The sequence below is a fragment of the Octopus bimaculoides genome, chromosome 4, assembly GCF_046866305.1.
Source record: "Octopus bimaculoides isolate indiv1 chromosome 4, ASM4686630v1, whole genome shotgun sequence".
NCBI classification, from domain to species: domain Eukaryota; kingdom Metazoa; phylum Mollusca; class Cephalopoda; order Octopoda; family Octopodidae; genus Octopus; species Octopus bimaculoides.
In genome coordinates, this window is record NC_142931.1 from 38,170,582 (window position 1) to 38,185,843 (window position 15,262).

General features: G+C 36.0%; 1 protein-coding gene across 2 annotated transcripts in view; it reads right to left on the reverse strand.

The window, feature by feature from the left end:
• The window catches only part of LOC106878585 (bactericidal permeability-increasing protein), a 64,841-nt gene that overhangs the window by 16,826 nt on the left and 32,753 nt on the right, over positions 1–15,262 (reverse strand). For both annotated transcript variants that reach the window (XM_014927838.3, XM_014927845.3), the window contains exons 2-8: positions 13,936–14,038; positions 13,139–13,267; positions 11,405–11,478; positions 9,518–9,660; positions 7,644–7,707; positions 5,871–5,962; positions 4,745–4,921 (exon numbers count right to left, since the gene is read on the reverse strand). In XM_014927838.3, coding sequence (XP_014783324.1) covers positions 4,745–4,921; positions 5,871–5,962; positions 7,644–7,707; positions 9,518–9,660; positions 11,405–11,478; positions 13,139–13,267; positions 13,936–14,038 — 782 coding nt within the window. The remainder of the gene's footprint in view (positions 1–4,744; positions 4,922–5,870; positions 5,963–7,643; positions 7,708–9,517; positions 9,661–11,404; positions 11,479–13,138; positions 13,268–13,935; positions 14,039–15,262) is intronic.

Consider the following 15,262-nt stretch of genomic DNA (forward strand, 5'->3'; position numbering starts at 1 on the left):
CTTATTTTCTTTTTAAACCTGGTCTTTTTTTGCCGAACTGCTACATTACAGGAACATAAACAAACCAACACTGGTTGTCAAGCAGTGGTGGAGGACAAACACAAACACAAAGTTTCCATCAACCATAACCACTCACAAGATATCTCGGTTCATTGTCATCTCCTCCATGAACCCCAACATCTTGAGATCAGCCCTCACTACTTCGCAATGATTATTTTATAATCATCACTCACAAGTGAGTATGACTTGTAGCTGGTACCATGCTTTTCCTAATTCATAAGGGCATGAGTTCAATTCCTGGCAACGTGTTGTGTCCTTGAGCAAGACTCTTTATTTCACATTACTCCAGTTCACTCAGCTGGCAAAAATGAGTAGTACTTGTATTTCAAAGGACCAGCCTTGTCACACTCTGTGTCATGCTGAATCTTCCTGAGAACTACGTTAAGAGTACACATGTCTGTGGAGTGTACAGCCACATACATGTTTGTTTCACGAGCAGGCTGTTCCGTTGATGGGATCAACTGGGACACTCAACGTTGTAACCAACGGTGTCAGTTGTTAGGTGTCTATATAGTCATGAACAGGCATAGACTTTCCCATCCTTGAACCAGCAGAACATCAAGGAGACGTAACAACTGGAGGGAGACAGAGTTACACCAGAACACTCTCTCTTTCTTTCTTTCTCTCTCTCTCTCTCTCTCGCTTTCTGTGTGCTCACTGAAGTTGAAGGTAATAAATATTTCATTCTTTTAGAGAGGTGGTTGGTGAAAGAAGCAATGTGATATATGAAGGCTGTGATAGGTGCCATGTGATATATGAAGGCAAGTGAAGGTGCATGGCTCAGTGGTTAAAGCAATGGGCTCACAATCATGAGGTAGTGAGTTTGATTCCCAGACTGACCATGGGGTAGTGAGTATGATTCCCAGACCGAGTATGGAGTAATGAGTTTGATTCCCAGACCAGGCTATTCTTGAGCAAGACACATTATTTTACATTGTTCCAATTCACTCATCTGTAGAAATGAGTTGCAACATCACTGGTGCCAAGCTGTATCAGCCTTTGCATTTCCCTTGGATAATATCAGAGGGGAGGCTGGAATGCATGGGCAACTGCTGGTCTTCCACAAACAACCTTGCCTGGATTTGTGTCTTGGAGGGAAACTCATGCAATCTCAAGGTCATTCATGATTAAAAGGGGTCACTCTCTTTCAATAGGTGGCAAGCGAAAGGGAGAGTATATATACTTGGAGAGGGATTGGCTCTATCAAGTTTAAAAATACCCAGGAAATACCATATGTTTTGACTATGCCCTTACAACTTCTGATGGAGATGAGGGGACCCAAGGAAGAGATGAATAGATATACTTACTTAAATTCCATTATCATTTTTCATATATTCTAGGAAAAAAAACTGGATTACCTATATTCAGTTCACTGCAGGACAAAGACCTAAGCATGTTCTCTCAACCAAGTGATCATACTGGTTTGTTGACCCTACTCTGTCACACTGGCTTGGTAGAGGCGTGCAGTTTTATACTCTTACCCAGGAGTAGTTAAGTCAATTACATCACCACCACCACCACCACCATGTGTCTCCTCTTCAGCGAGACATCTGTTCTTATCCATCATACTCTTACCCAGGAGTAGTTAAGTCAATTACATCAGCTCCAGTGCTCAACTGGTACTTATTTTATCAACCCCCAAAAAGATGAAAGGCAAAGTTGACCTCAGCAGAATTTTAATTAAGAACATAAGGACAGACGAAATACCACTAAGCATTTTGCCTGACATGCTAATGATTCTGCCAGCTTACCAACTTAAATAAGCATAGTCAAATAAATACAGCAAGATTTTAAAATGACTAAACAGATAAAGTGTTTCTGCAAATGAACACAGCATAACATAAATTCCTTGCAGCATGTAGAACAGCATATAATATTGGTTTCCATAGTTGTAAGATTTAGTTAGCTTCTGCTCATAATTATACAGCTGTGGGTTTTCCAGAATCCTATAGTATTCTGCATAATGTAAAAAAAAAGTTGGCTTACTAACTTAAGACGTACTTGATTTTGCTCAGAAGTTGAAGATAATATGTTTACTTGAGAATTAACATGAGTGAAAAAAACATTGAGCATGTAAAAATTTCTGTCCAATCTAACCTAAATGAGTTAAAATTATAGTCATCAATGACAGACTGTTCCATTTGCCTGCATATTTTTGAAGTTCAAGTTACTCTTGAACTCTCCAGGGATGTATAATTTTCTTCCAGAAACATTCTGTGTGACATGATCCATTAATTCAAAAACCCATCTGCCAAGCTAAGAGAGATATAGTTATCAGAGGCTGTATCAACTTGTAGCTGATTTGGAATGCCATGCATTCTAACTACAATGAATTTATAGCAGGAAGTTAAGTCAGGTTTGAAGGTAGTTAGGATGGTATTTAATCTAGTTCCTTTTTTTTTTTTCTCCAATTTGGTTTTTTTTTTTTTCATTTTGACAGCTGGAATTAGTGTGTTTTGCATTGTTTCCCTTCACAGTGTGACTGTATTCCTATCATTTGGATTTCTGACATTAATACCTTATGAATTAGCAGAATATGCAGTAAAAAATGTTCTGCAGTGTTTGGCATGTCTATTTAAATTGTTGTTACCCACTTTGTGTATTTATTTATATTTGCTTACAAGTGTTTAAAACAGATATGTATACTGTTGGTATACTTGTCACTATGAAGAATGGAGAATGAAAGTATTAACATGCTTTTTCTCTTACCAAAACAGAACTTCCTTCTCCAAGTTCAGAAAGTAGATTAATTTTATACATAAAAGCAGAAGAAAAAAATTAAAATTAAGTATCAAGTGCAGACATACCCATTAGTTTGAGAAGTTCGTTTTACAATTGCATGGTTTGGGGTCTGTTCCCATTGTGAAGTACAACGGGATGACGTCTTCTACAATAATCTCAATAATTCCTTGTGAGTGGAATTGGTAAATAGAAACAGTAGGAAGCCCAGGGTATAAATACACACACATGTATGTATGTGTATATATATATATATATATATATATATATATATATATATATATATATATATATATATATATATATATACATATGTATGTATGTATGTATGTATGTATGTATGTATGTATGTATGTATGTATGCATGCATGCATGTATGTATGCATGCATTATGTATATATGAGTGTATGTGTTTGTGTTGACATTGTTTGCACACTGTGTAAAGATAGTGAATCCACATTTACATCAGTGTTTCCTTCTGTTTCTAAAACATATCAAACCATTGTTCAAAGGACTGGAGAAAATAGTACCTTACTAAGAAACAAGGTAATGTTGGTAACAAGAAGAGCATCCAGCTGTAGAAAAAGTGCCTCAATAAGTGTCATCTAATACACACTAGCATGGAAAGAATGGACTTTAAAATGATGATGTCAGAAAATATCAGACACTTATTAATGATTTTAATTAGTGGTACTGATAAAATAAAGAGAACTAAGATTTGTTTTGGTATGTTGACAACACTAATTCATGTGCTTAATGTCACTATTATCTTTAAAATTTGAAATGGGTATATAGGTAGGTTTGTGAGTGAAATGAATATATAGGTAGGTTTGTGAATGTTAAAGGAGAGTGACAGATAGAGATGGGGATAGAGGTGGACACAGTGAATGGAGCAAATGAATAAGGCACTATCCATGATGAATATTAGTTTGGAGGGTACATAAAGGATATAGAAGTGAACTGAGGAGGAGGAGATAAGTGACAGTTAAAGGGAGACTATATGAAGTCTAAGGGGTTAAATAATATCATTTAGAGCACTCAAATGAGTAGTAACCTAGTTACAAGAGTGATGGAAGGATGGGTATTAGAAGGTGAGATATGGGGAATAATGTTTAACCACGGAGGCAATGACAAGTGACCGAGACTTTTGATGTGCTGTGCTTGAGAAGACCTATCAAGTCAAGTGAAATTGTAGTCATGGCCAATGCCAGTGTCGTGTAGCTGGCACCTGTGCCAGTGGCACGTAAAAAGCACCCTTTAAATGCTGAGCGATATGTCATACTTGAAAAGACCCATCAGACCAAGTGAAATCATAGCCATGGCCAATGCCAGTGGCATGTAAAAAGTACCCTTCGAACTCTGGGTCTCACAAGGGCAGTGACAAGTGACCAAGACCTTCGGCAACATACTATGCTTGAGAAGACCTATCAAGCTAAGTGAGATTGTAGTTATGGCTGATGCTGGTGTTTCATGCCAGTGGCATGTATAAAGCACCCACTACACTCTTGGAGTGGGTGGCATTAGGAATGGCACCCAGCTGCAGAAATCATGCCAAATCAGATCGGAGCATGGTGCAGTTCCCCAGCTTACCAGTTTTCAGTCAAAACATTTAACTCATAACTAAATGGTGGTGGTGGTGGTGGTGGTGGTGGTAGCGGCGGCGGTGCTGGTAATGGCAGCGGCGGTGGCGGCAGCGAGGAGGATGAGGAGGAGGAGCAGCAGCAGTAGCTCATTTTTGCTGATACACACACACATATTGAAAAGTGCAACCAAGTCTTGGTTCTATGACCAGTCTCAGACTCTTAACAACTTGTTGGATATATACTAGCATGAAAATGAGACATACATATTTTTGTGTATGGATGTAAACAAATTACATGAAACAAAGTAAAAAAGAAAATTTCTTTTACATAAGTAACATCTGGTTGAAGCCAGCCTGACTTACGTTGTCATTGGTAACTTCAAAGGACAGCATATTATGTGAGAAGGCAGCATAGCAATAACTGTTGAAGACATGATCAGATATTTGTAAATATAGCATACGATCAGTTTCTATGAGAGGAATTAATGGCATTGGTTTGAAAGGAATTCCTTCTTTGTCATCTTTCCATGTAACTTCACCCTAAACAGGAAGAGAAGAAAAGAGAAATAAATAAATGAATCCGCACACACATATTGGAAAAGTCAAGAGGTTTCACATGAGTAATATTATATGAAATTCTAAAATACTTTGAGAGCTTCCCTATAAATAAAAGGAGGAAGATATTTACATTTTTATCAAAATATGCTACTAGTTTCAATTGTTTAGTCATGTAATGAAAGGAAACATAAATTGAATTGAATTAAATTAATTTTTCATGATAGCAGTTTTTAAAGTTCACATGGTAGTGGTTGTTGGTTTTCCTGTAATGGTTGTTGTTATAGCAACAGTAGTAACTGTAGTGATAGAAGCAGCAGTAGTTGTGGTATTAGTTGTAGTAATGTTTTCTCTCCCACAGTAATTGAGAAGTGGTGGGTATTTTGTTATCAATATTGTTGTTTTTGTTGATTCATTGCTACTGTGATGACATAAAGGGAAGATTGTAAAGTTAGGTTGTTTCAGTACATGTTTATATGTTCATTGATCGCCGTTTGTACTCCAGTATTTAAATTTTTTATCTATGTAGACATGTGTTGTTTTTTGGACATTCTGGTTTGCCCTCTGTAGTTTTCTCCACATCCTGAGCATGTTATTGAATAAATTGGTACTTGTGATGATGATGATGATGGTGATGGTGGTGGTGGTGGTGGTGGTGGTGATGATGATGATGACATTTACTAGTAGTTATCTTAAAGGAAAGTTGATCACTTTGGATTAATTCTTGCCAACACAAACCCACACCAGTTTCCTCAGATTCTGAGCATTGCCTTACCTTATTTTACTAAGCTAACCATTTCTGTAAACTTACTGCCCATAACTGGAACATAAAAGCATAAATAATGTCTGTAAAAAAAAATTGAAAGGAATATATAACAAAAACTAATCATGGTTTTATAAAATGAAAATCTTTGACTTAGTGAAAAATGTACACCTTATGGTATGTTTCCATGTAGTCTTCAGTGAAGTAAGGTGGTTCCAACATGCTGTAGTCCATCACATAGTTGTTCTGGAAGGTGATATTCACTGAAAATATACATATACACACATATAATATATATACATCATCATTGTCATTTTCATCATTATCAACTTGCAAGGAATAGCAGCCAAATCTTTTTCCAAGCCATATGCAAAAGACAGAGAGGGGGAGGGGAAAGAGAGTGAGAGAGAGGGGGGAACACAGTAGAGAATGTGGTCTTAGATATACAAAAAGATGAGGTCATAACTGGAACATCATAAACATGTTTAACCAAAGGTTAACTTGGCATTAAACAACAACAGCAACAACATATTAATATCAGTTTATTGTGATAGTAGTGGCACATAAAAGCACCCGCTACACTCTTGGAGTGGTTGGCATTAGGAAGGGCATCCAGCTGTAGAAACTCTGCCAAATCAGATTGGAGCCTGGTGTAGCCACCTGGTTCACCAGTCCTCAGTCAAATCATCCAACCCATGGTAGCATGGAAGGCGGACGTTAAACGATGATGATGATGATGATGATGTTATTGACAGGGATTAGGCAAATCAGCTGTACAGGAAATCATCATTTGTTTCAGTTCTTTATCATCACATCTTGTGAGACCAAGCATCTTGAGATCTAACCTTAAGTACTCCCTCCCATATCTTACTTTGCACCAGCTACATTCTACAGTCAACATACAACACATTTTCATGCAGCACAGTCTCCATTGCTAAATCATACCAATACCAGCAGTCATCAATATTTCAGTAGTTATACTTTCAACTGTTGGGATGAGGTTAAGATGCTTGCTTTCCAACCACGTGGTCTCAGGTTCAGTCCCACTACATGGCACCTTCGATGTTTTTTTACTATAGCCCTGGGCCAACCAAGCCTTGTAAGTGAATTTGGTAGATGGAAACTGAAAGAAGCCTTTTGTATTTGAGTGTGTGTGTGTGTGTGTGTGTGTGTGTGTGTGTGTGTGTGTGTGTGTGTAAATGCATGTATATATGTATGTTTGTATGTACCCTTCTCTTGACATCATGTGATGGTTATAAATTAGTATCAATGTCATACAAGTGATGTTGTTCATTTCCAATCTTCCATGATAAAACATGTCTGGCCGCGGAGAAATATTATCTTTCTAGGAAAGACGAGAGTCAGCAATAGGAAGAGCATCCAGCTGTAGAAAATCTACCTCAACAAGTTCCATCTGACCCATGCTGCTGCTAATGACGATGATGGCAGTGGTGGTGGCAGAGGCAATGACAATAACTGCTGTTGCTGCTGCTGCTACTGCTACTACTACTAAATTTTGAATTTTTTTCCCATTTTTATGAATTTTGTTTTAATATGTTTCTCAATTAAACGATCCTTTTGAAATTGAAAATGAATATCTTTTAAGAACTTTCTCATTTTCTTCTTGAGTTATCTTTTGAGAGATTTTAATCTTTTAGGATGTCAACATTACAGCATTTATATGTAACCCAATCCTGTTTTTAATAAATTTCAGTTATCCCTGGCTAAATCAGAAAAATGTGGTAGGCCAAAAATTAAACTATTACCATCTTTTATTCCTGTGAGTGCAGTTATTTCTATGTATAAAAATTATTGTATGAAATCATTAGGTATTAGTTTGTCATACTAGCTACCATAGAGATAAATATGTACACATAGTCACAGACACACTTACATATACACATTTATATACACAGATAATATTTTCTGTATTTTCTGTATTACCTGGCAACTTTTCCAAAATTGACATGGCATCAACTTTGATAATTCCTGTAGCAATGTCACAAAGCTGAAAATGAAGATAACAAAATTATTACAATGAAATATGGAATGAAATTAAATAATATCAATGCCTACCATATTTCTGTTTATGTCTGGCAAGTACAGGATATGATCTTGAACATGTTTCTGTCTTATGACCTCGTCATCAAAGCATAATCTTTACCGTTTTTTGACAAAGTAGTGATATGAAAGTGATATAAATGTACAAGACTGTACATTGGTAAATATTGTTTTCCCCTTGCTGTATAATATTCAGTTGGCTTAATACTCCTTGAATTATATCTTAAGACTAAGTTAACTACAGCTTTTCCTGCAGATAGCATCCTTGAGTAATTTATATTCTCAAAACAATTCTAGTTTTCTACATCAACTAGTTTACATTTTTGCACATTAATTTACTTGATGAATCTTCCATCAATACTTCATTAGGTATGATAATGCATATGCTTTGCTAATGAGATCGTAATAAAACCAAAACATGTCTGAAGTTGTTTTTCTTACTGACCAAAATAATTAAAATAACATTAATCAATAATCTATATTTCAATGTTTTTTTTTTTTTTGTGCATCACAATTAGTTCAAGTTAGTTTTTTTTTGATGCTCATGGCATAACTCAATAGTTATTGTTTTTTAATTCTTGAAACAATATAAGTAAATACAGATAAGTGGAATCAAAACATTACTGAAGTCAATATGCACCAGTAATAAGTCTGAAACTGGTGCATTTTCAGGTTTTATTTCTTAAACTATTTCAAGCTATACACACAGATTTTGTCGTTTTATGCAATTTCATGGTGTATACAAAAGATTGACAGGACACACGAAAGTCAGAAATAATTATACTCTCTAACACATTTTAAGAATGAAGTAACAGCTAAGATTTTTAACGTAGAATAACATTAGGCATCATAAGAACTGATTTGAGAGAGAAAAAGAGAAACCTCAGTTGCCTTTCATCCTTTCAGGATTGATAAAATAAGTACCAGTTGAGCACTGGGGTTGATGTAATTGACTTATTCTCTTCCCCAAAACTGCTGGGCTTGTGCTAAAATTTGAAACTGAAATTTCAGACCTTTTAAAGTCTTGAAGCGAGGGTGGCAGGAATTATCTCCTGCTTGCAATAAATACCGAGTGCAAGAAGTGCACTGAGTAAACCAGCTGGAGGAGATGTCTTCCTGGGGTTAAATGGTCGTAATGTTGTCTCTTAGAGGACAGCCACATTAAAATGACCACAAGCAACACTTTTCAGTTCATATACTGCTTCTATCTTGAACAGAGATTTTCTAACAGACTAGTTTCCTGAAAAAATAATGATTTCTCAAACCATTAAGGCTACACATTTTTAAAGAATAAATATAATCAGATGAATCAATCCCAGTAAATCACTGGTATTTATTTTATCAACCATAAATGGCAAAGTAGTACTAAAAGGATCTTAACTCAAAACATAATGGGACTGAATTAAATTTTGTTATACATTTTAGTCTGCCAAGTTACCAATTTTGCGAAGCCATTGTCATAGTATTCAGAATAATAATAATTATTTATTTTACAATGTAATAATATAAACATATATTAACTGTATTTTGTAATAATTTATATACCTAGTTATTATCGATATTTATTTTATATACATTTTTTTTTATATTGAAGACAGAAGCATCAATAGATGCAGGCATCCAAAAGACCAACCACTAATTCACATAATTTCTGATGGTGAAACTAAAAAAGATTTCAATGGACTTCATTCTAAAGCACTGGCTTTTCCATTTTCTCAAAATTGACCTTAAGTAATATAAAGAGATCAGTAAAATACCTGACTCTGCAAAATGTTCTCCAAAAATGGTTGAGCCAGACTTGCTACAATATTATAAAGCCAACTGCCCAAATTCATTTCTAAGTTGATGATACTTTCACATTCAGATACCGTCATAACAACTCCACCATAACTGCTGCGGGCTGAAATGACATGATAAAAATATTTTCATATTCTTTAATTGCAAATACATGAATTGAGGTGTTCGGGTAGAGATAATACCATAGTTTCCAGCAACAGCATCTTTAAGGATGGAAGGATACATGGGTTCTCATCTGACTCTCACTTTTGGCTCCAATACCATTCTCAGCCACACCCTGGTAATTGCTTCTTGTTATTTCTTTTTGAGATCTACTGCCCTTTGATCTTTTTGAGATCTACTGTTCAAGGACAGCAGATCTCAAAAAGAAATAACAAGACTCAGATTAGCCTTTCCTGCTATGATGAAGCTGAACACCCTATAGAAAAGCCATTAGTTTTCCAACAAGACTCATTGTGCACAAGTCCCTGGTGACTGTGATCTTTCTGTATGAGTGTGAGAGCTGGACTCTTACAGCTGACATGGAACAAAGAATCCAGGCATTTGAGTACAAGCGCTTCAGAAGGCTGCTACACGCCCCACAGAGCACAAAACAAACAGCTTTGTCAGGCAGCAAAGTCAACAAATACATTGGCAGACAGGAACTCTTCTTATGCAGATAAAAAGAAGGAAGTATGCTACCACAATTCCCTGTCCAAAACCATTCTTCAGGGTATAGTTGAGGGAGGACAAGAGAGAGGCAGACAGAGCTAATCCTGGTTTGATAAAATCAAAGACTGGACTAGTCAGTCACAACACTGCAAACCTGCTACACATGACAGAGAACAGAGACCAGTAGCGATGGCTGACTACTAATGTGTCTAGAGTGGCACCCCAATGACTGGCCGCATCAGTTAAGGGCTCTTGATGATGATAATGTGAACTGGCACACATGAATTTTGTTGGCTGTGATATAGATTTCAGAAGACTGAAAGACAAAGTTGGTTCAACCAAGATTTGAGCTAAAAACTTAAAGACACTTAATTAAAAATAACATCTTGTCTGACACTTTACCAGTCTTGCTATAGACCACACTTTTGAATACATATATTAATAATTCATACAAAAGTTTTTGTAATAGCATAGGTGCAAGCATTGCTGTGTAGTTAAGAAGTTCACTTTGCAATGGTTTTAAGTTCAGTCTCACTGCGCAACACTATGGGCTTCTGCTATAGTCCTGGGCCAACCGAAGCCTTGTGAATGAATTTGATAGACGAAGACTGTGTGGAAGTCTATCGCACGCGCATGTGTGTGTGTGTGTGCATGTATGTGTGTACACACCTCTGTGTATATGAGTGTGTGTATGTCTTTGTGTCTTTGTATTATAGGTACAAGGCCTTAATTATAGTAGTAAGGTTATACACAGTTTAACCCCTTCATTACCATATTTCTGTTGAGATGCTCTGTGTTTTTTTTTTCAATTACTTTTAAATATAACAAAGAATTTAGTAAAATAACTTACTTATCATTAAGCTAGTGTTAAGAACATAAATTGTGATTAAGGTTTGGTGGGAGATTTTAATTCAGAACTTTTGAAAACAAGACATATGTACTACAGAGCAAGAGGTGGTTTCAGCCAGGTTGATATCAAAAGGGTTACTCAAACTAGAGTATCCACTGCTCTACTAATTCTTCTAATCCATTAATCTTTTTGACAGGTTAAGAAGAAAGCATTATTAATGAGAGGTGTCAACTTTCTCAGTTAACCACTTCTCATTAGCCTGTCAATAAAACCATTATTTCTATTTCAAATGAATAAAAAGGATGTGAAAAACATTCTTCAAATAAGTAAAATTTTGGAACTTAACTGATTTCAATCGTAATATTCAGTATTGTTTCATGAAGAACAGCTAAAAAGCTTCCTTCATCTTGAAAGGTAAACCTTTGAACAGTTAAGGAGAAAAAAGAATATTCTTCAAAATTCAGTTAATCATTATACAAAATCTGGCCTCATACTAATATTGAAAATCAATATTAATACAAAACCATAAATGTTTTGACATATAAAGAACACAAAATATTCTCTACACACATGCAGACATATACATATTTATATGAACAAAGACAAGTATATACATATGTTTACATATAATCAGTCGCACATACACATGCATTTGTAACTATAAATATACACATATGTGAATACAAAAGAAAAACTTACATACTCAAACATACACAAGCATCCACATACACAAGTATCTACAAGCAATCACAAACATGTACATACTCAAGCACAGATTACTCCTGTATGCAAACATACACAAACACACATTATATTAAACCTGCAGATATAAAAACAAAAGTTGCACACACATCCATGCATATACAGGGTGCAGTGAATATATTGTCGTCTAAAGTACACAAAAATGAAAATAACACTGACATCTCATTTTAACAGATATATTTACCAAAATTACATAAAAATATCTTGAAATATTAAAGGGTAAATTTATTCAATAAAATCACCATTGGCTTCAACCACGGCCACCAGATCACTTTGAAATCTCCTGCAACTCTTTTGGACAGTCCTTGTTTAAGTTGGTGAATGCTGCCATAATCCTTAGCTTCAGTTCATCTTTGGTGTTACAAAGAGTTTTGTTGGTCTCTCACTCAACTGAGCCCCACACATAATAATCAAGGGGCTTGCAGTTTGGGGAGTTAGGTGGCCAGATATTAGGGATGATGTAGTCGCAGAAATTGTCTGACAACCATTACTGGGTTCTCCTGCTTGTGTGATATGGTGCAGGGTCCTGTTACCAGACATAGGGTGTTCCAGTAGCCACCCTCTTGACCCAGGATAGCACTACCTCCTCCAGGTGCTTGATGAAAGTTTCCATGTTGAGTCTAAGGCCATATAGGAAGATGAATGGAGGAATAACGTTGCCATTACTAGTGATCACTCTAAACACCATGATGTTGACTGAATGTTTGATTTTTATCACTCTTGGTACATGTCCTCAGATTGCACTGTCCTCAGATTGCACTGTCCTCAGATTGACACCCACTCTGAAATATTTGTATTGGAGCTTCCTGCATGAATGCCAAACAGTACAGCATATCATTTCCAAATTTCTGGCAGAGTGAATTGCATCATGGTGCTGTTTTTCTCACAGACGGTGCCCAACGGACCTTACCATACTGTGTAGTGAACAAAATCAAAAATAAACAATGTGCATGCATGAAATTAAAAATATAAAATGGTGACAATTTACACACTGCACTATGTACAAGTGTACACACAAACACATATATCTGTATATGTGCACAGAACACATATGCTCAGACAAGGTTTATACAAAAAAAAAAAGAATTCACAGTAGCTGAATCAACAGAAAACTGTTGTACATTCTATAGAGTTGATGGTGTATATCCAATCAGTAGTGTTGTACAACATCCCTGGCAAAGATTTTTAACCAACAAGCTCTAATGAATTATATGAGCAACAGGAATCTTTCAATCAATCCCAACTCATACAATGTACTAAGAAAAGAACAATAAAAAGCAAGGTTTAGTAAAAATACAAAACAGAAAGATCACTTTACCAAGCACGTGTGATATAGTTCCAATATCCGCTCACTTTTGTATGATTAATGGAGAGGATCCATCGCACTCCATGATCAGGAATCAGCTCAGCATAGCCAACTGGTGGAGAAAAATCCACAATAGATAAGCTGGAAAATAAAATGATAGCATATTGAATTGTTAGAGAATGTATTAATAAAAAAGTGATAATAATATACACAATGGTTTCCAATTTTGATACAAGGTCAGCAATTTTAGACACAAGGAATTAGTCAATAAAAGAATTCTAATCTTCAGAGACGAACCATCTTGATTAGAATCCCATCTAGTGGGATTTATGTTTCTTATTCATTCACTTAACATTACAGAAACAGGATATAAGCAGTGGCCATGCTAGGGCACCACCAGCAAAAGTAACACATTCCCATGTCGGGAATGAAGCTAGGCTGCATGGGTGAATGCTAAGAATCCTACCCAGTAGAGTATGCAGGTCTGTTGTTTGGATTCTCCACTGAAAACAAATAGATCAGTCATCAATACCACAACACTGCTGCTATTTACATGATTTATGTTACCTGTAGAGCATCCTTAAAGCACACAAGTCAATGAGATAGCCACTATGTGGTTGTTCAATCCGCAAGACACAGCAGCCAAATTTTCTTCAAATCACACCCCATGGTTTCAGAAGGAAACTGAGAGACCACAGTTTTAAGTGATGTAAATAATACAGTTAAACAGTGACAGTTAATGAAGGCAATGAATATAGAATTAAAAAAATAACCAATTAATAACCAGTAAATTTGCTGAATATACTCACTTGGTTATGGTCATTTCAACACCATTTTGTTTTGTTATCAAATCTGGGATGTAATTCATATGTTTTAGCTTTTGATAAAGGACATCAGCACCCAACTGTGCCCCTAAAAAACGAGAATATGAAAAATTAACAAGACATATAATGTTAATATAAAGTATTAAATTTTGGTAGTATTAAATTTTCCCTTTTTATTAACTGCATATATTGTTAAGTTAAAGAATGATGTGCTGAATGCTAGGTGAAAAATATTCTTAATTAATAGATATTTTTTTTCTTAGTTGTAAAAAGAAAACAAAAACCTAGCAGCATTTGTTAGTGATTTGCATAGAGGACACAAACAAACCAACATTGGTTGTCTAGTAGTGTGAGAGGACAAGCACACATACTAAGATACACACAACATTATATATATATATACATAGATCCTTCTGTCCGGCATTCGCCATGATAGATCGCTGACCACTACATTTATATATTTTTTCTCTCCTTGTTTCTTTCTGTGTTCCTTTCTGTTGAAGAGCGTAGGCTCGAAACGTTAAAGACTTTCTCTATTCCCGAACGTTATACTAATACATCCATTTGTTGTTTACACCACCTGTCTTCGTCTGTTGTTTTTTTTGTAAATTCTCTTATATATATATATATATATATTGTGCTTATATCTATACACACAAACACACACATATATATATATACATACAAACAATGGTCTTCCACAAGTTTCCATCTACCAAATTCACACTCAAGGCATCAGTGAACCCAGAGCTGTAGAAGACACTTGCCTATGGTGCAACACAGTTTTACATAATTAAGGAAAGAAAAGTTTGAGCTTTATTTGCAGGCAAGAGACAAAGACTGTATTCTGATGATGAGGTCTAATAGAAGGAAACATGTACATAGTTGTCTCTTGCCTACAAACAAAAATCTTAATTTCTTGAAACTATCTCTCCAATAGTAGTTGCCATTGTCTGTAAACATTTGGAATTGTGTCTAGGTCCAGCATGGCTGTGTGGTAAGAAGCTTGCTTCCCAACCACATGGTTTTGGGTTCAGTCCCACTGCATGGCACCTTGGGCAAGTGTCTTCTGCTATAAGCCTCAGGCCGACCAAAGCTTTGTGAGTGGATTTGGTAGACGGAGACTGAAAGAAGCCCATCGTGCGTATGTGTGTGTGTGTGTTGTGTGTGTATGTATGTGTGTGTGTATTTGTGTGTGTATCTGTGTTTGTCCCCCCACCATCACTTGACAACCGATGTTGGTGTGTTTACATCCCCATAACTTAGTAGTTCGGGCAAAACTTCCTTTTGTATCCCCACAAAAACACCCCTT